The 21,957-nt window shown below is 42.9% G+C and overlaps 1 protein-coding gene across 1 annotated transcript; it reads left to right on the top strand.

Moving 5' to 3' along the window:
- The first annotated feature begins 9 nt into the window (after positions 1 to 9).
- On the top strand, positions 10 to 6,145 carry LOC131997155 (uncharacterized). The gene is made up of 3 exons (XM_059367628.1): positions 10 to 1,304; positions 1,400 to 1,721; positions 1,790 to 6,145. Exons 1-3 carry the CDS (start codon positions 10 to 12, stop codon positions 6,143 to 6,145), a joined length of 5,973 nt encoding a protein of 1,990 aa, XP_059223611.1.
- Positions 6,146 to 21,957: the final 15,812 nt, after the last annotated feature.

The raw sequence follows: 21,957 nt of genomic DNA, 5'->3' as shown, positions 1-21,957 counted from the left end.
AAAAACACAATGGCTAATATGGAGAAATTCGTGGAAGCGCAGAAGAATTTAGCCGAAAGTATGGTGAAAATAAAAAATAAGTTGAGTGAAGAACGGCTGACCAGAGCAGGGTTCGATCAATTGGAGAGAAATTATCATGATTCAGTCAAGAAATTGAAGAGTAATCATGAAGTGATGATGACAATAGAGCCCAAGAGCGATGATTACTTCGTAAAGGATTTTTACGGATTAATGATGAATGGGCTGGTGAAGGAGGTTGAGGAGATGATAAGGAGTCGGGAGGTAACGGTTCAGGAGAAAAGCAACAATGGCAGTGGCGCAGAAGGAAGTAATCTGGGACTGCAGTTGGAGAGGAAAGAAGAGTTTGGGAGCAGGGAGGAAGCAGCAGTTGGAAAAGCGGCAATGCTACAGGAGAAGCCGTCAATAAGGAAATATTTTTTCCAAAAAATCGAAAGAATAGAGAAGAGATTGGAAAGTGGTGAAGTCGATGAGAGAGATATCGAAGATAGTTTGCGGCAGTTGAATGGATTTTATGACAAGTTGCTGGCAACGAATGAAATAGACGAGGAAGTCTTTGAACAATACGAGGAGATGACGGAAAGACTTAGTATTCGACGGAAAGTCGTTGGAGAGCAAAAAATGGAGAAAGCAGAGGGAAAAGAAATCCGCAGCAACATCAGGTTAAGCGAAGTGAGGATACCCGAGTTCAGCGGCAAAATTGAGGACTGGGAGTCATTCCATGACTTATTTAAAAATTTGGTGCATAATTCGCCTCATTTTTCCGAAGTAGAGAAATTATACAGGCTGAAGGCAGCCATTAAAGGAGACGCAGCTCAACTAATTCAGCATTTAAAAATAACCGACTCCAATTATGAAGCTGCCTTTGAATTATTGAAGAAAAGGTACGAGAATAGGAGATTGATGTTCACGAATTTGTGTGATAAGATTCTGGACCAACCAGTAATGAATAGCGATTCAGCGGCAAGTATAAGACGCATGCTTGACACTACCAAAAACTGTGTAATGGCGTTGAGGGGCATGAATGTGTCTACAAAGGATGCTGAACCATTTATTGCCAGAATAATTGTGAGAAAGTTTGATAAGGATGGGTTGCGGCTATATGAGCAACAAGTAAGGAAGCCGAGAGAAATTCAAACTTTGGATGATGTCTTAGAATTTTTGCAACAACAATACCTTGCGTTGGAAGCGGCGGGAGAGCAGGAAGTGAACGTGAAGAGAATTTATGGAAACAAAAATAATATGTCAACCAAATTTTGCTACTTTTGTGAGAAAAGTGGGCACGGGTGATAGAATGCAGGAAGATGTTGGCAATGACACCGGCAGAGAGAAAGCCTGCGGTAGCTGCGAAAAAAATTTGTTTCGTTTGTCTTTTACACAGGACAGACAGAAAATGCAATAGTGTTGTGCGCTGCAACAAATGTGGAGGTAATCACCATCATTATCTTCACAATGGTGACCAAAGAAGCGTTAATCAGCAAGTTAATCCCACATCATCTATGGTAATTGAGAGAAAACAACAACAAGTTTTATTGGCAACAGCATTGGTAAAAGTACGGGCAGCGACGGGAGAATTTGAGTTGCTACGGGCAATGATAGATCAAGGGTCACAGATAACATCAATTTCGGAAGAAGCTTCGCAGATTTTGGGATTGCCAAGGATAAAAGAAAAAACGGAAATACGCGGCTTGGGTGGTACTTTGGTTGGTGTGTCGAAGTACAAAGTGGTACAAGTACAAGATTTCTTAGCAAACATGTATTCAATTCACAGGCGATGGTACTACCTACGATAATGAGCCAGCAGCCAGGTAAATCCTTCGACATAGATATGAAGCAATGGCGAAACTGTATGTTGGCTGATCCATTCTTCAATAAATCCGATCGCATTGATCTAATAATCGGTGGAGACATTTACGCCGACATAATGGAAAAAGGGCAGAAGAGAGTAAGCGGTCCGTTCTCACAACAAACGAAACTTGGTTGGATAGTATCTGGAGCTCTATCCAATGGAATAAGCAAAGTGGAAAAAGTGCAGGTGGCTGCGACGAACCTTGAACGTTTTTGGGAAGTAGAGGAAGTGGAAGCAGAAGATCAGTGTACAAATGATGACCAGTGGTGCATGCAGAATTTTGAAAAATCGACCGTTATTCGAGATGATGGTCGATTGATGGTGTCATTACCTTTTAAGGCTGATATGGAACTAGGCGAATCCAAACCGCAAGCAATGGCCAGGTTTTTGAATGGTGAAAAGAAGTTGGAGAAATATCCATCACTAAAAGCTGAATATATAACCTTCATGCGAGAGTATCGGGAACTGGGTCATATGGTGCAAGTACCGATGGAGATGAAAGGAAAATATTACTTACCGCATCAAGCAGTGATCAGAGAAGATAGCCGAACAACGAAAGTGCGAGTGGTGTTTGATGCATCAGCGAAAACATCGAATCAAAGAAGTTTGAATGACATAATGCACACTGGACCTAAACTTCAACGCGATATATTTGATATAATGTTGAAATGGCGTTTATGGAAGTACGTATTGACAGGAGACGTGGAAAAGATGTATCGGCAGATTGTAGTGAGGCCAGAAGATCAAGAATATCAATACATACTTTGGAGAGAGAACAGAGCGGAACCAATAAAGCAATATCGTTTAACAACAGTAACATATGGCACATCAGCGGCGCCGTTTCTGGCAGTAAGGTCACTATTCATGATAGGTGATTACTGCAAAGAGGAGATGGTGAAAAATATTATAAAAGAAGATTTTTATATGGATGACCTCATGACTGGAGCTGATACTGTAAAGAGAAGTCAACATATTCTGCAATCAGTGGCACAGCAGCTGCAGAAGTTTAATTTTCATTTGAGAAAATGGATTTCAAATGACCCTAAAATTACGGAAATTGTAGAAAATCGAGGACGCAATGAAGTTATATCGATTAAAGACGACGAGTCCATAAAAACCTTGGGTGTTGGGTGGGATCCCAATATGGACCACTTTCGATTCAACGTCAGCTTTAGTAATCCTTCACAAATGACAAAGAGAAAAGTACTGTCATTGGTAGCTAGAATTTTCGACCCATTGGGATGGTTATCACCAATAACGGTGGTAGCAAAATTGATCGTTCAGAAGCTGTGGCTGTTAAATATAGATTGGGATGAGACGATACCCGAGGAAATTTTGACGCAATGGCTAGAATTCGCAAATCATTTGGATTCTCTTCATAAAATAAAAATCCCTAGATGGCTGGGTACATCGACAACTACAAAGTTCGAGCATCATGGCTTTTCAGACGCGTCCGAGAAAGCATATTCCGCAGTAATATTCATTAAATGTGAAATGAGGGTGACTTTACTAACTGCCAAAAGTAAGGTCAACCCAATCAAAAATAAAAAGACGCTGCCAAAATTGGAGCTGTGTGGTGCACATCTGTTGGCGAGATTGTTGAATAGGGCAGAGAAAATCATAGGAAGAGAGACGAACGTGTTTGCATGGACTGATTCAACAATCACACTGGGGTGGATCCAAAATAATCGTAGCAAGGACAAATTCATTAAGAATAAGGTGCAGGATACAAATGTGCTTGTACCAACAGCAACATGGAGATATGTTGGCACAAAGGAAAATCCAGCAGATATTGCATCAAGAGGTATTCAACCACATCGGCTAATGGACTATAAGCTATGGTGGAATGGTCCTGAATGGTTGCGGGAGCCTTCAAGTCATTGGCCTGAACAACCACAGAGGACTGCAGTGATAGCATCGACGATGGTAACAACAGAAGTAAATTTTTTGGATGATATAATGACGAGATACTCCAGGTTTTCTAAAATGCGGCGTGTAGTGGCATACGTCATTCGATTTATTGAGAGGACGAGGAATAAAATCAAAATTTCTGGTGGTTTAGCTGTCCATGAACTTATAGAAGCTGAAGAACATATACTATCACGTCATCAGCAAGTTATGTTTTCTAAAGAAATTATATCTTTAAAAAGAGGATCTTTAATTGATCGAGGCAGCCGTATAGTGGGACTACATCCTTTCTTAGACAGAAGAGGCATACTTCGAGTTGGTGGTCGACTGCAAAATGCAAATATGTCCTTCAATCAAAAACATCCAATTGTATTGAATAAATCGAATCTGACAGCCGCAATAGTGCGATCGTTTCATCTGGCAACTTTACATGGAGGAAACAGATTGACTGAAACATCCACAAAACGCAAATATTGGATTATTGGCTTGAAAGCAGCGATAAAAAAGTGTATACGATCGTGTCCAAGATGTATACGGTACAAACAAGAGACAGCGAAGCAGATAATGGGTAACTTGCCAGATTCGAGGGTTACAGCGATGCAACCTTTCTTATATACAGGAGTGGACTACGCTGGACCTATATGGATGAAGTGCTCCAGAAACAGAGGACAAAAGTGTTTTAAAGGATACATTGCTATATTTGTCTGCATGTCAACAAAAGCAATTCATCTGGAAGCTGTGAGCGATTTGTCCACATCAGCATTTTTGGCAGCCTTGAAACGGTTCTTTTCCAGAAGAGGAAAGAGTGCTAAAATGTACAGCGACAATGGGACAAATTTTGTTGGAGCGAAAAATAGACTTGATGCGGACTACAAAGCTGTTATTCAAAGAAATCGAGACGTGATGCCAGTGCTGGCGGAGGAAGGTGTGGAGTGGCATTTTATCCCCCCGGCAGCCCCTCATCAAGGAGGGATTTGGGAGTCTGGCGTGAAATCTGTGAAGCATCATCTGAGACGTGTTATTGGCGAGACCAGATTAAGTTACGAGGAAATGGCCACATTGCTGTGCCAAATCGAAGCGGTTTTAAACTCAAGGCCATTGGTGTATATGGATAATGAAGAAGTGGAATCTCTTGATTTTTTGTCACCGAGTCATTTTCTGATTGGGAGGCAGACGACGGATGTACCGGAGTATGTCAACGAAGTGGTAGGATCTCTCAACAAGTGGAAGCTGATACAGAAGATGAGAAGAGATTTCTGGAATCGATGGAAAGAGGAATATCTTTCAACGTTGCAGCAGCGAAGAAGGTGGAACCGGCCAGAGGTGAATTTGGCGAATGGAGATGTAGTCATCATTAAAAACGAATTGACACATCCAGCGAAATGGCCTATGGGACGAATCATTGAGACTCATCCGGGCAAGGATGGGAGAGTTCGAGTTGTGTCATTGAAGTTGCAAGATTGCATATTAAAACGCCCTGTCCAGAAACTCTGTCCATTAATAAGAGCTTCGGATGAAGAGGTGGAAGAAGTGTCGCCACAAACAACAAAAGCAGGATTGAGGAATACGCAGTCGGCAAACAAGCATGTTTTTAGTGTATTAGTAATGCTGCTACTTGCTGCCACAAGTCAGATTGGAGCAGTGGCTACAACTGGAGGTTCAATCTCTGAGATAAGCAATTCTACTGCAATTTACCTGGATCACTTGGGAACTGTGGATGTAGTAGCGTCTTCATGGAATCTGCTAATCTATTTCAAGCTTGATCCGTTCTTTGAGGTAATTAGCAAATCCGAACGATTGCTGGTGGATATGAGAAATACATGTGGAAAATTGATGACCTTTGAAGACCACTGTGGTCATGTACTGGACGAGATGGAGCAGATAGTGAAGGAGATGATATACACTAATCGATATTTGTTTCATGATGATGTGGCTAGATCCAAGAGAGCACCCTTAGAGTTTATTGGCTCGCTACAGCACATCCTCTTTGGTACGATGGATGCTGATGACAGGAAAGTTGTAGAAGAAAACATGAGGAAACTATTGGGAAATCAGCATGACCTGAAATACCTTGTGCAAAAACAGACGTCTATTCTGGAATCGTCAGTGAATGTCATTCGCAAAACGACGGAAGAAGTAAACAGCAACTTCAAAAGTATAACAGAACGGGTGAACAACATGACGGAAGCGATGAAGGAGGTATATTTGGTGTACCGCGAGTCCATCAAATTTTTCATGGTGACGAAAGAATTGCACATAATCATAAGTGAGAACCAGAGGGTCCAAGCGAAGATAATCGAATTGCTGATAGATATAAATCATGGTAAATTAAATCCCTCATTGCTCACGCCAATTCAGCTCCAGAATTAAATACACCAGATGCTGGAGAATATACCTGAAAGCCTTAAACTGCCGGGAAAGAAGCATAATCAGCTAAGCACCATATATAAGCTAATGAAGGCGAAAGCGTTTATAATAGACAATCAATTGGTGATATCTGCAGAAATACCATTATTCAACGATCATGTCTCCCAAATACACAGGGTAATACCTGTGCCTGTTGTATATGTATAATGGCATGAAACAGATAGTCGTTGCAAGAGAGCAGTTCATTTTATATAATTTTAATATGGATGCCTATCATTTGATGTCCGAGTTGGAGTTAAGCAGTTGTCAGAAAATGTCTGAGGAAGAATACGTTTGTGATGGTGGATGGCCCTGGATAGATGCGAATGATAATTCTTGCGAAATTTCATCAGTGAAACCTCTTGCGCGTCATCAGTGCCAATTTGCGCCTACGAGTATTGAAATTTTCTGGGTGCAATTACATCAACGAAACCATTGGTTGTTCAAGATGTTCAACGAGACAACCGCTCACGTGCAGTGTAAACCAGACGCTCAGAGGCTGCTGAAGATGCCATTGCAGGGTATCATGAAGGTGGAGCCCGGATGTGTTCTTCGAATGAAGGGTGGAGTGATACATGCTCCAATTCAATTCACATCAGAAAATAATATGGAGATGAAGTTGAGCTTGTATACCGATGTGGAGAGTATGACCAGATGGAATATGAGCGCATTGGGGCCAATGACCATTGACCACGGAAAAGAGATTGAGCTTTTGAAGAACCAGATCAAGGAACTAAAAAAGGAGAAGTTGCTTATAAGAGGACTAAACTTTCATCATGTCAGCGGTCATTTATCACTATGTATAATATTGACTATTTTGATTATATGTAGTACTATTTACTTATATTTGAAATGTAAATGTAAGCGCAAGCAAAATATCGTTAAGATAGATTTCACTCCTCATCAGCCAACAGAAATGGTATAATATTTAGTTTTTAGGCCCCGGGAAAATGTTCATGGAACAGGCTTTTGTTGATTCTCTAAAAATGTAACCTAAAATAAATCTATGAGCGTCAATGGTATTTTATGATTTGGGATAGCAAACATTGATGCATCGAGCAGATACAGATTGTCAGGGTAATTAAAATTGAGTTGTGATAAGGAAGTAAAAACTGTGTGAATGGAATTTTCCACTCATTTGAAGACCATGATAATGCTATCTAATGTTTGTTTAGGATCGTGGCTTAGGCTGGTTGGTCTGCGGTTGTAGAATATTTGGTTATGTTTCGTGGCGTATTTCGATTGGTCAGTTTAGGTTTAAGATTGAAAGAGAAAGAGCTAGTTTAAGTTATATAGTTGTCTTTTTTTTAATTAGGATAAGAATTATTGTAGTTTATAAATTTTCAATAAATGATCAGTACGAATTTAATACTCAACATCAATAGTTCGGTAACTAGTACTCATATGTCCATATTGAGAAGTGAAAGGGGAAAGTATAGTTGTAGGCTACTTGGAAACATGACAATACCGATGTATGGAGAAAACTATAATCGATTGGCTGTTTTGATGATAACTAAAAAAATTCGAAGGTTGATGTTTATAAAGTTAATGACTTTTTATAGACAGTGGTTTTGCTAGCTTAGCTGAGGCACCCGTTCCCGATTTTGGGATCAACAGTGGTAGTAATCAATTGTCGTTTTATTGTGTTTATGAATATGATGTTTGGAGAGCTTTAAAGATGGTAAAGTTTTCATCTGTTGGACTGGACTGCATACCGGCAAAATTTTCCTATACCTAAAACTCGTTATTCTTTTGAAATTAGCAATTTGCGACCAATTTGCCTGTTATTTCGCTATTGTAAAGCACATTATTAAAAAACAATCCCATGGCAGCCGGTTGTACGCACCGGATTGACCCGATGGAATCCTCATCAGCAAGGGCTGCCGCCTCAGTGCCTTCGTCCTCGTCGTCGGACTATGTGACCCTCCGTCCTCTTCCGTGCGGCAATTTACGCAACGGCAGCATCCCAGCCCTAATATTGCCAGGCCAGTGCCGGGAAGTGTATCGTTCTTGCAGTTAAACTGCAACGGACTGCGTGGCAAGATCGATGAGATCGTTGACTTTATGAGTCGGAAGAGCATATTGGTCGCAGCGATCCAGGAGACAAAGCTGATCAACACCTGCAGCTTGCACAGTTGTCACGGTTACAATGTGCTACGTAAGGATCGCTTAAGGAATGGAGGTGGGGGATTGGCCTTCGTTATACACCATTCCGTGCAGTATGGACCTATCTCGCCTGCGCTTGACGCTAGTGACCCCTACATGGAATTTATGGGTGTAGCAGTCACACGTCATGGCATTCTCCCCTAGGAAACGACCAGCGTGGCATAGCTTTGGCAGAGCAGATAGATAGCTCCACATTTTGTACGGTGAATGAGGATGCCCCCACTAGGATTACGAGGAGGTGCAGCAGCTCGCCAGACATCTCAATTGCATCCCCTGATCTCCTGAGTTACGTATCCTGGCAAGACTCATATCTTTGGGGTCAGACTACCTCCCCATAATTCTCACCATCGACCGACCACCCGACTTCATAACCTCTGAGCGCCGGACGTTCATCAATTATAAGAAGGCCGATTGGACTGGCCTCTGATGTGCTTGTGGCCGAGAAGAAATTCCGAGACATCATTAACGCAGCAGCCACTCACTTTATACCAGCCGGTCGAATACCCCAAGTGCGACCCAATTTCCCAGCGCAAGCAGTTGTGGCAGACGAGCGTGATGGGATTCGTGCTATGGACCCCGCTAACCCCAGAATTAGCGAGCTGAATCTGGAAATAAACAGGGTAGTCAACGAACATAAACGGAATTTGTGGCTGGAACACTTGGAGCAATGTAACTTAGGCAACGGTGTAGGCAAACTGTGGGCCACTGTTAAGTCACTCTCGAACCCCGGTAGACGGGATGACAGGACCTCAGTCACTTTTGGCGAGATAACCGTGACTGATCCGAAGAGATGCGCCAGGTTGTTCAACCGTCAATTTATTGTGCATCCTGAGAGAGACAGGGCAAGGAGGAGAGCCATTCGCCGTATTCGTGGTCTCCATGCCGATGAACAGCCATCACAATTTACCGTGGACGAAGTTACGAATGTCCTCCGTGGCGCCAAATCTTCTAAGGTGTTGAGCCCCAACGGAATCTCTACATTGATGTTGAAGAATCTGGATTCACCTGGAGTTGAGTACCTTACCACTGTCCTCAACCTGTCATTGAACACTCTTATAGTTCCCGATGTCTGGAAAATGGGCAGAGTGATCCCGCTACTGAAGCCTTGAAAAGACCCAAGTTTGGGGGAGTCGTACAGACCGATCTCCCATCTGTCGCCAGTGGCAAAGACGCTTGAGGATTACTCCTCCCGAGCCTCGTAGGAGAATTTCCATTCGCCGAGCATCAACATGGATTTCGGATACTGCACTGCACAAAAACAGCTTTGCATGCCATCACCACACACATTTGCCGTGGCTTCAATCAGCCCAGGCCATGTGATAGGACGGTCCTCGTGGCACTGGACCAATCGAAGGACATCGCCAACACGTCCATCCAGCCAGGCCTGAAACGATGGGTCGCGAATTATCTGTGTGGTCGCCAGTCATTTGTGGAATTAAGGGATAAGAAGTCGAAACACCGTAGAGTGAAACAGGGAGTTCCCCAAGGTGGGGTGATATCTCCGGCACTGTTTAACCTCTACCTATCCTCCATCCCACCTCCTCCAGACGGCATAGAGATCGTATCATATGCGGACGATTGTACGATCATGGCATCAGGCCCCCACCCATTGTTGACATCTGCGAAAGGTTAAACGTCTACCTCAACGAGCTTGCCTCATATTTCGCTGCAAGAAATCTGAAGATATCCGCCACCAAATCTTCCGCCACACTGTTCACTACAAATACGCGTGAGGTGAATACTGAGCTGACTGTTATGGTCGATGGAGAAATGATTCCGACCATCAAGTGTCCCAAAATACTTGGCGTCACATTTGACAGCTCTTACACAATCTCCTCACATGCCACAGCAATCTGCAATAAAGTCAAAAGTAGAAACAAGGTCCTCAAGTCACTTGCCGGCAGCACTTGGGGTGCAGACAAAGAAAACTTGTTGACCACTTACAAAGCAATTGGCCGGTCTGTGGTAAGTTATGCAGCGCCACTGTGGTCTCTTCAACTTTGTGACACGCAGTGGAATAATATTCAGATCTGTCAGAATGCCGCCCTCCGAACTGCGACGGGCTGTCTCATGTGGACCACCTCCATCAGGAGACAAAGATCATACCAGTGCGAAGACATAACTACATGCTCTCTAAGCAATACCTTTTGGGCTGTTATCGCAGAAACCATCCAAATCATCATCTTGTGGATAGATACCCACCGCCCAGAAGCCTTAAGGTAGATCTACACGATCTAGAGCGTGAGGTTCAGCGCTACAAGAGAGAACCTCTAGATCAAGCGGCATATCAAGCGGGTCTGAACAACATTCATGCAGTCACGGTAGCAGACGCGCTAATTGGCTACCGGGTGAATGTAGTCCTTGGGGAACGACCGCCACCCATTGCACCCGAAGAAATCGACCTCCCCCGGCAAGCCAGAGTGGTTCTGGCTCAATTACGTTCCGGCAGATGCAGCCGCCTCAATTCCTACAGAGCTAGGATTGATGCCGACGTGCAAGATGTATGTCCCGATTGTAACCAGGGACCGCACGATACACGTCACCTGTTTAACTGCCCGGCTAGACCCACTCGACTCAGACCCAGATCCCTGTGGACGCACCCCATTTTAGTCGCAGAGTTCCTGGGTCTTGACACTCAACAGAATCAAGCACACGAAAGATAGAACACAATAAACTGCTACAACAACAACAACATTATTTAAAGGTTTATGCTAAGCTATATCGATGAGAAATGTTTGCTAAATGCATCGCAATATGGATTTAGACAAGGTTTTAGTACTACTATACATTTGTTAAACCTATCGGATGCTATTAGAGCTTTTCTTAATTATCATTAAGTTGGTGCGCTTGTTGGTTTAGATTTAACTAATGCATTTGGTTGTTGTTGTTGTAGCAGTTTATTGTGTACTATCTTTCGTCTGCTTGATTCTGCTGAGTGTCAAGGCCCAGGAACTCCGCGACTAAGATGGGGTGCGTCCACAGGGATCTGGGTCTGAGTCGAGTGGGTCTGGCCGGGCAGTTAAACAGGTGACGTGTATCGTGCGGTCCCTGGTTACAATCGGGACATACATCTTGCACGTCGGCATCAATCCTAGCTCTGTGGGAATTGAGGCGGCTGCATCTGCCGGAACGTAATTGAGCCAGAACCACTCTGGTTTGCCGGGGGAGGTCGATTTCTTCGGGTGCAATGGGTGGCGGTCGTTCTCCAAGGACTACATTCACCCGGTAGCCAATTGCCGCGTCTGCTACCGTGTCTGCATGAATGTTGTTCAGACCCGCTTGATATGCCGCTAGATCTAGAGGTTCTCCCTTGTAGCGCTGGACCTCACGCTCTAGATCGTGTAGATCTACCTTAAGGCTTCTGGGCGGTGGGTATCTATCCACAAGATGATGATTTGGATGATTTCTGCGATAACAGCCCAAAAGGTATTGCTTAGACAGCATGTAGTTATGTCTTCGCACTGGTAGGATCTTTGTCTCCTGATGGAGGTGGTCCACATGAGAACTAAGGAGACAGCCCGTCGCAGTTCGGAGGGCGGCATTCTGACAGATCTGAATATTATTCCACGCGCGTCACAAAGTTGACGTGACCACACTGGCGCTGCATAACTTACCACAGACCGGCCAATTGCTTTGTACGTGGTCAACAAGGTTTCTTTGTCTGCACCCCAAGTGCTGCCAGCGAGTGACTTGAGGACCTTGTTTCTACTTTTGACTTTATTGCAGATTGCTGTTGCATGTGGGGAGAAAGTGTAGGAGCTGTCAAATGTGACGCCAAGTATTTTGGGACACTTGATGGTTGGAATCATTTCTCCATCGACCATCACAGTCAGCTCAGAATTCACCTCACGCGTATTTGTAGTGAACAGTGTGGCTGAAGATTTGGTGGCGGATATCTTCAGATTTCTTGCAGCGAAATATGAGGCAAGCTCGTTGAGGTAGACGTTCAACCTATCGCAGAAGTCATCAATGGATGGGGGGCCTGATGCCATGATCGTACAATCGTCGGCATATGATACGATCTCTATGCCGTCTGGAGGAGGTGGGATGGAGGATAGGTAGAGGTTAAACAGAGCCGGAGATATCACCCCACCTTGGGGAACTCCCTGTTTCACTCTACGGTGTTTTGACTTCTTATCCCTAAATTCCACAAATGACTGGCGGCCACACAGATAATTCGCGACCCAACGTTTCAGGCCTGGCTGGAGGGACGTGTTGACGATGTCCTCAAATAATTTGGTATGGCTGACCGTGTCGAATGCCTTCGATAGGTCCAGTGCCACGAGGACCGTCCTATCACATGGCCTGGGTTGATTGACGCCACGGCAAATGTGTGTGGTGATGGCATGCAAAGCTGTTGTTGTGCTGTGCTGTATCCGAAATCCGTGTTGATGCTCGGCGAATGGAAATTCTCCTACGAGGCTCGGGAGGAGTAATGCCTCAAGCGTCTTAGCCACTGGTGAGAGAAGGGAGATCGGTCTGTACGACTCCCCCAAACTCGGGTCCTTACCAGGCTTCAGTAGCGGGATCACTCTGCCCATTTTCCAGACATCGGGAACTATAAGAGTGTTCAATGACAGGTTAAGGACAGTGGTAAGGTACTCAACTCCAGGTAAATCCAGATTCTTCAGCATCAATGTAGAGATTCCGTCGGGGCCCAACGCCTTGGAAGGTTTGGCGCCACGGATGACATTCGTAACTTCGCCCACGGTAAATTGTGATGGCTGTTCATCGGCTCGGAGACCACGAATACGGCGAATGGCTCTCCTCCTTGCCCTGTCTCTCTCGGGATGCACAATAAATTGACGGTTGAACAACCTGGCGCATCTCTTCGGATCAGTCACGGTTATCTCGCCAAAAGTGACTGAGGTCCTGTCGTCCCGTCTACCGGGGTTCGAGAGAGACTTAACAGTGGCCCACAGTTTGCCTGTACCGGTGCCTAAGTTACATTGCTCCAAGTGTTCCAGCCACAAATTCCGCTTATTTCGTTGACTACCCTGTTTATTTCCAGATTCCGCTCGCTGATTCTGGGGTTAGCGGTGTCCATAGCACGAATCCCATCACGCTCGTCTGCGAGTACCACTGCTTGCGCCGGGAAATTGGGTCGCACTTGCGGTATCCGACCGGCTGGTATAAAGCGAGCGGCTGCTGCGTTGATGATGTCTCGGAATTTCCTCTCGGCCACAAGCACATCAGAGGGGGGTGACAGTTCACTGAAGCGGCGATTGGTATACTCTCTGAAGCCAGTCCAATTGGCCTTCTTGTAATTGATGAACGTCCGGCGCTCAGAGATTGTGAAGTCGGGTGGTCGGTCGATGGTGAGGATTATAGGGAGGTGGTCTGACCCCAAAGAGATGACGGCTTGCCAGGATGCGTCACTCAGGAGATCAGGGGATGCGATTGAGATGTCTGGCGAGCTGCTGCACCTCCTCGTAATCCTAGTGGGGGCATCCTCATTCACCGTGCAAAACGTGGAGCTATCTATCTGCTCTGCCAAAGCTATGCCACGCTGGTCGTTACCTAGGGGAGAATGCCATGACGAGTGATGTGCATTAAAATCCCCCAGAACCAGACGACTATGGCCAGATAGCAACCCACTTATGTCGGGGCTGTAGGCCTGGCCATTAATCGGGACACAGCTACCAACCGGCGGTATATACACTTTGTATATCTCTATCTCGGCAGTACCAGACCTGACTGCTACCCCCATACATTCCATGTATGGGTCACTAGCGTCAAGCGCAGGCGAGATAGGTCTATACTGCACGGAATGGTGTATAACGAAGGCCAATCCCCCACCTCCATTCCTTGAGCGATCCTTACGTAGCACATTGTAGCCGTGACAACTGTGCAAGCTGCAGGTGTTGATCAGCTTTGTCTCCTGGATCGCTGCGACCGATATGCTCTTCCGACCCATAAAATCTACAATCTCATCAATCTTGCCTCGCAGTCCATTGCAGTTTAACTGCAAGAACGATACACTTCCCGGCACTGGCCTGGCAATAGTAGGGCTAGGGTGCTGTCGTTGCATAAATTGCCGTACGGGAGAGGTCGGGGGGGTCACATAGTCCGACGACGAGGACGCCGAGGGCGACGACGGCGACGCTTGTGACCCACTGCTGGCTATGTTCGCACATAGCCAGTATGACTATACTCCCGTAGCGAAGTTAGGCCAGAGCAAGAATGGAAATGTACCCACTCCAAGCACCGGTTACACCTCACCGACACTGACCGATGATGAAGGCGGTTCTGGCAAACGAAACAGAGCCAGGGTCCGGGGTACTTTTCAATCCCGGCACGGACCAGAAGCATATGGAGAAGGCACTCCGGGATGTGCCTCTCCCATGACGAAAAAAGACGAACACGTACACTGAGGAGGCAGCCCTTGCCGATGAAGACTCCATCGGGTCAATCCGGTGCGTACAACCGGCTGCCATGGGATTGTGCATTTGGTAGAGTAGACCACTTAAAACTTATAGACAAGTTAAGCACCAGATTTTCATTTTCTTCCTCTGCTTGCAGACTAATTTTTTCATATCTAACTAGACGTTCGCAATGTGTTTTATTTAATGGTGAGCTTTCTAATATGAGAAGTGTTAGTAGTGGAGTCCCCCAAGGCTCTGACTTGGGTCCCCTTCTATTTATTCTTTATAGTAATGATATTGTTTCCTGCTCTGACTATAACGTATGTGACATGGTTCTTTATGCTGATGATGTTCACATGTTTATTAAAAGTAGTTACATCTATAGTCTTGAGTCTAATATCAATATGGTGCTTGAATATATAATACAAGTTTACAATGCTCTTTAAATACGGATATATTGGCTCGATCATCTGTTCTTCCTTTATAAAATCAGCTGACGAGATCTTTAAATCCAGATTTAATGAGCAGTGTAAATGGGGTTTAGACTTGATTTTTATAACCATATAAGTAACGTGTTTAAAAAAGTCCTAATATCACTACGTCGGTTATATAGCGTAAATATGTATCTTCCAATCAGTGTGAAAAGAAGAATTGCTTTTGCATTACCCATGTCAGATCTTTGTTATGGTATTGAAGACTACGCGGCAACGCCCTAAAGTTATTTTGCGAGGATAACAAGGATATATAATATGATTCTTCGTTTTGTGTATAATCTCCGAAGATATGATTGTGCCAGATTACGGGAAACTATTTTTAAGAGTACTTTTTCTGATTTTATGGTTATTAAAGTGTTAAATATTGTATTTTTATAAAACTATTATAAGGCATTCCGCCACTCTTACGTAGTAGGTTTCCATTTTCTATGTCAAAAAAAATCCACAAATATTATTAACACGAATATCTGCAAGTGTTGCAGAACGTTGTTTTGTAGTTCGGCTTGCTAGGATTTGGAATACTTTGCCTATTGAATAACGAAATTTTTCACTTACTCCATATGTTTTTAAGAGGAAGCTTACTGAGCATATATTGGAGATAAAACAACAATAATTTAATGTTTGATTTTATAGTGTTTTTTAAGTGTATGGCCGGTACTATGTTCGTTTTTCGCAAAATTTTTTCGTGATTACTTTTTTGAGATAAAAGATTTTGAAGCAGAAAAACTTGCTGATAGCATTTAGTAGGACTTTCTTTTATTACTTTTAAAATTTTTTTCTTAAAAGTATTATGTTTTCATTGAGATTTTTGTAGTGTTCAAAAAAGTAACCGTGAAAAATATGTGTTTTCAACTGTGAAAAACGAATAAAGAACCAGCCTTTAATTTAAATATTGTATGCTGGAAAGATATTTCTTATGCTATTACTTTTACTGAGTTACCTGGCTGGGGAGCCTTTTTAGTTTACTATTGGTTTTTAATTCTATAACTTTGAGTAGTTTATAAATAGTAAATTAAAATAATTGTTATTTAATTTGCAGCTACTATATTTTGTATAATGTTTGTAATATTTAATTATGAGCCTAGTTGGCTTCTTTATTACATTTATAAAATTAAATAATAAAAATGAAAATGCATTGACATATCTTATCGAAATTTTCGTTAACGATACCGTTACCGAAAATTTCGTTTGCAGATACGCAGCTTGGAGGCCTATGACGCCGAACGGGTAGGTTCAAATACCGGCGTGAACATCAACAAACTTTTCAGTTGTAGTTATCCTCTTAAGGCTGGTACTGCGTTCTTTTTTACGGAAAAAATTTCCGAAAATCGTTCTTTCGGTGGTTTGACAAGGTTGGATCTTTTTGGGTTTCCTTGGCAAAAATGTTACCATTTACATATAAAACAAGTAAAAAGGCGTTAAGTTCGCCCGGGCCAAACTTTTGATACCCACCACCTCGGGTATATATGTAAACCACCTTTCATCAAAATTCGGTGAAAATTGCATACCTTATGCCCCATAGCAGCTATGTCAATATATGTACCGATTTAGACCAAATACTAATATGTAAAAGTTATTGTTCAATTGTATATAACAAAGTATTGGTCTTTTTAGTAGTTATATCTAAAAATAAACCGATCTGAATTATATACGACGAGGATGTCGAAAAGCATAATATAAATCAGTGTGTCAAATTTCAGTGCAATCGGATTAAAAATGCGCCTTTTATGGGGCCAAGACTTTAAATCGAGAGATCGGTCTATATGGATATATGCAAATCTTGATCGATCTAGACCAAATTGCAGAAATATGTGGAGGGGCTTAACATAACTCTTTGTTCTCAATTTCGGCAACATCGGACAATAAATGCGTTTTTTATGACTCCAAAACCTAAAACCGAGAGATCGATCTATATGGCAGCTATATCCAAATCTGGACCGATCTATGCCAAATTGACGGAGAATGTTGAAGGGCCTAACACAACTCACTGCCCCAAATTTCCGCAAAATCGGATAATAAATGTGGCTTTTATGGGCCTAAGACCCTAAATCGGAGGAACGGTCTATATGACAGCTATATCCAAATCTAAACCGATCTGAGCCATATTGACGGAAGATGTCGAAGGGTCTAAGACAATTCACTGTCCCAAATTTCAGCAAAATCGGATAATAAATGTGGCTTTTATGGGCCTAAGACCCAATATTGGAGGATCGGTCTATATGGCAGCTATATCCAAATCTGAACTGATCTAAGCCAAATTGACGGAGAATGTCAAAGAGCCTAACACAACTCCCTGTCCCAAATTTCAGCAAAATCGGACAGTAAATGTGGCTTTTATTGGCCTATGACCCTAAATAGGCGGATCGGTCTATGTGGGGGCTATATCAAGATATAGTCCGATATAGCCCATCTTCGAACCTAACCAGCTTATGGACAAAAAATTAATCTGTGTAAAGTTTCAGCTCAATATCTCTATTTTTGAAGACTGTAGCGTGATTTCAACAGACAGACGGACTGACATGTCTAAATCGTCTTAGATTTTTACGCTGATCAAGAATATATATACTTTATAGGGTCGGAAATGGATATTTCGATGTGTTGCAAACGGAATGACAAAATGAATATACCTCCATCCGTCGGTGGTGGGTATAAAAATAATATGGCATCAAACAATTTATCAGCTGCTTACGAGAATGGGTTCACACAAGTGTGAGTGTATGGGTCGTACTGAAATTCATGTAAGTGTTGTAATTTCAACCAAAACCCTCCCCTTCGTAATTAATATATAATAATACACAAAACAATTAAAAAACAAACAAATGCAGAATTTATTTGTAAAAATAATTAGATTCTGTAGTATTTTCACTGTTATAAGTTAAATAAGAAAAACTTTCCAAAAGCCATTGTCAGCATCTTCCACTTTTAACCAAATATTGTTGCTGTAATTGCAAGAACAAAAGGGCAACACATTCTTTCACAAACCTTATTATTTCGTACAGATTGATTGAGTTGCATGTTGTGAAAAAAATATTTATTTTTCTTTCGAGTATATTTATTTATATTTAAAAAATACTTTCTTATTTATGAATCCACAAACACTTTATTTTTTCCAACCAGTGTAAATATTGGGTTGCCCAAAAAGTAAGTGCGGATTTTTTAAAAGAAAGTAAATGCATTTTTAATAAAACTTATGGGGCCAAGACTGAACTTTAATCAAATATACTTTTTTTACACTTTTTTTTATAAAGCAAGCTAAAAGTAACAGCTGATAACTGACTATATGAAAAATCCGCAATTACTTTTTGGGCAACCCAATACATGTGAGCAACATCACTTACAATAACAAACACCCAGTTACAATTAGAAGTTTGACGTTCGCGTTTATTTTGCGTAAAAAAATGGCTTGTTGCACAGCGACTGTGGTTGTGCTCTTAATGAGCGTCCCGAAATGTAAATTTTCCCTAGATGAAAAAACAAGGTATGACGAAATGAACACATTTCGGCAAATTTTTCCGTTTATTTTTTTATATGGAGTTTCAACGCGAAAACCGAATATGGTACCGGCCTTTACTGATGCTGGCTAAATTTGTAAGGTATTCTGCCATGTTAAAACTTCTTTAGCATGTGGTGTCGCTATGCGGCTAGCCGTTCGAACTCATAATAAAAATGGAGGCGCCTTATCATTGAGCTTAAACTTTAATCGGACTGCCATAATTGCCAGGTAGTGTACCGTAAACAGCTGAATACAATTTTTCTCGCGAAGAACACTATCTGTCTGCGAATTTTGGTTGGGTGTGTGTATTATGGTTAAGAACCATATATACACAACAATGAAAAATGGCGCGAACTAGTAACATACACAAAATCGCTGATTTTGACAGATATTGCACTCAATATTTTGTTTTTGGGCAACTGCCACTACCTGTAAATGAATATATCTTGGAAGTTTCCCCTGTTCCTTATGGAATGTTCATGGGAAATTTTAATAGGTACGCAGCTCAAATGAAGTTTTCTTTGAATAACAGGGTGGAATAATAGGTATTGGATACTTTTTTTTTGCAATTACGAATAAAAATTTATGTTTTGATAAGCCTGTGCAAGATGAAATTATGTTATTTGTATGTACTTTGTTATGGCTGGTACTATGTTAATTTTTCAACGTTGTAAACCCATGTCTATTCCTATTACTTTTTTGAAACACTACAAAAATCTCAATGACAAAACAAGGCGGATTTAAAAAGGTGGTTTGCATTCTCTTTGTTGTCTTCTTTTTCCTCGAGTATTATCTGCTAATGTCGATCATTTCTTGTGGTAAATTTTATATAAAATTATTATTTTGTCATCATTAATGGTGGTCTGATTTGTACAACAACCACAAATTATATGGTGCAATCCGCCATCTTGTTATCAAGCTGATCGACGTTTTGCCAACCCACACAAACAAATTTGTGTGCGTGTGTGTATACGTGTGCGTACATGAGCAGATAATGTGCCTTGGGAAATGACTTTATTTCATGTGGCACATTTTCATTCGTAGTTACAAACAAAAATTCACCTAATGCTTGATATCACAGCTGTGATCTAAAGGGTGATTTTTTTGAGGTTAGGATTTTCATGCATTAGTATTTGACAGATCACGTGGGATTTCAGACATGGTGTCAAAGAGAAAGATGCTCAGTATGCTTTGACATTTCATCATGAATAGACTTACTAACGAGCAACGCTTGCAAATCATTGAATTTTATTACCAAAATCAGTGTTCGGTTCGAAATGTGTTCAAATTTTGACAAATTTTGTTCAGCGATGAGGTTCATTTCTGGTTGAATGGCTACGTAAATAAGCAAAATTGCCGCATTTGGAGTGAAGAGCAACCAGAAGCCGTTCAAGAACTGCCCATGCATCCCGAAAAATGCACTGTTTGGTGTGGTTTGTACGCTGGTGGAATCATTGGACCGTATTTTTTCAAAGATGCTGTTGGACGCAACGTTACGGTGAATGAACACATTTCGAACCGAACACTGATTTTGGTAATAAAATTCAATGATTGCAAGCGTTGCTCGTTAGTAAGTCTATTCATGATGAAATGTCAAAGCATACTGAGCATCTTTCTCTTTGACACCATGTCTGAAATCCCACGTGATCTGTTGTTGTTGTTGTTGTTGTTGTAGCAGTTTATTGTGTACTATCTTTCGTCTGCTTGATTCTGTTGAGTGTCAAGACCCAGGAACTCCGCGACTAAGATGGGGTGCATCCACAGGGATCTGGGTCTGAGTCGAGTGGGTCTGGCCGGGCAGTTAAACAGGTGACGTGTATCGTGCGGTCCCTGGTTACAGTCGGGACATACATCTTGCACGTCGGCATCAATCCTAGCTCTGTGGGAATTGAGGCGGCTGCATCTGCCGGAACGTAATTGAGCCAGAATCACTCTGGTTTGCCGGGGGAGGTCGAATTCTTCGGGTGCAATGGGTGGCGGTCGTTCTCCAAGGACTACATTCACCCGGTAGCCAGTTAACGCGTCTGCTACCGTGTCTGCATGAATGTTGTTCAGACCCGCTTGATATGCCGCTTGATCTAGAGGTTCTCTCTTGTAGCGCTGGACCTCACGCTCTAGATCATGTAGATCTACCTTAAGGCTTCTGGGCGGTGGGTATCTATCCACAAGATGATGATTTGGATGATTTCTGCGATAACAGCCCAAAAGGTATTGCTTAGACAGCATGTAGTTATGTCTTCGCACTGGTAGGATCTTTGTCTCCTGGTGGAGGTGGTCCACATGAGAACTAAGGAGGCAGCCCGTCGCAGTTCGGAGGGCGGCATTCTGACAGATCTGAATATTATTCCACTGGGTGTCACAAAGCTGACGTGACCACACTGGCGCTGCATAACTTACCACAGACCGGCCAATTGCTTTGTACGTGGTCAACAAGGTTTCTTTGTCTGCACCCCAAGTGCTGCCAGCGAGTGACTTGAGGACCTTGTTTCTACTTTTGACTTTATTGCAGATTGCTGTGGCATGTGGGGAGAAAGTGTAGGAGCTGTCAAATGTGACGCCAAGTATTTTGGGACACTTGATGGTCGGAATCAATTCTCCATCGACCATCACAGTCAGCTCAGAATTCACCTCACGCGTATTTGTAGTGAACAGTGTGGCTGAAGATTTGGTGGCGGATATCTTCAGATTTCTTGCAGCGAAATATGAGGCAAGCTCGTTGAGGTAGACGTTCAACCTATCGCAGATGTCATCAATGGGTGGGGGGCCTGATGCCAAGATCGTACAGTCGTCCGCATATGATACGATCTCTATGCCGTCTGGAGGAGGTGGGATGGAGGATAGGTAGAGGTTAAACAGAGCCGGAGATATCACCCCGCCTTGGGGAACTCCCTGTTTCACTCTACGGTGTTTTGACTTCTTATCCCTAAATTCCACAAATGACTGGCGGCCACACAGATAATTCGCGACCCAACGTTTAAGGCCTGGCTGGAGGGACGTGTTGGCGATGTCCTCAAATAATTTGGCATGGCTGACCGTGTCGAATGCCTTCGATAGGTCCAGTGCCACGAGGACCGTCCTATCACATGGCCTGGGTTGATTGAAGCCACGGCAAATGTGTGTGGTGATGGCATGCAAAGCTGTTGTTGTGCTGTGCAGTCTCCGAAATCCGTGTTGATGCTCGGCGAATGGAAATTCTCCTAAGAGGCTCGGGAGGAGTAATGCCTCAAGCGTCTTAGCCACTGGTGAGAGAAGGGAGAT

This window comes from Stomoxys calcitrans, chromosome 1 (genome assembly GCF_963082655.1).
Source record: "Stomoxys calcitrans chromosome 1, idStoCalc2.1, whole genome shotgun sequence".
NCBI lineage: Eukaryota > Metazoa > Arthropoda > Insecta > Diptera > Muscidae > Stomoxys > Stomoxys calcitrans.
Note: the sequence above shows the minus strand (reverse complement) of the source record. Positions and strands in the feature narration are given on the sequence as shown.

Bases quoted from the DNA above. Each gene is read 5' to 3' on its own strand.
- LOC131997155 (XM_059367628.1), top strand. From the start codon at position 10: ATGGCTAATATGGAGAAATTCGTGGAAGCGCAGAAGAATTTAGCCGAA. The intron at 1,305-1,399 runs GTGATAGAATGC...TCTTTTACACAG, and splicing joins TGTGAGAAAAGTGGGCACGG to GACAGACAGAAAATGCAATA. The intron at 1,722-1,789 runs GTTGGTGTGTCG...TTCAATTCACAG, and splicing joins GCGGCTTGGGTGGTACTTTG to GCGATGGTACTACCTACGAT.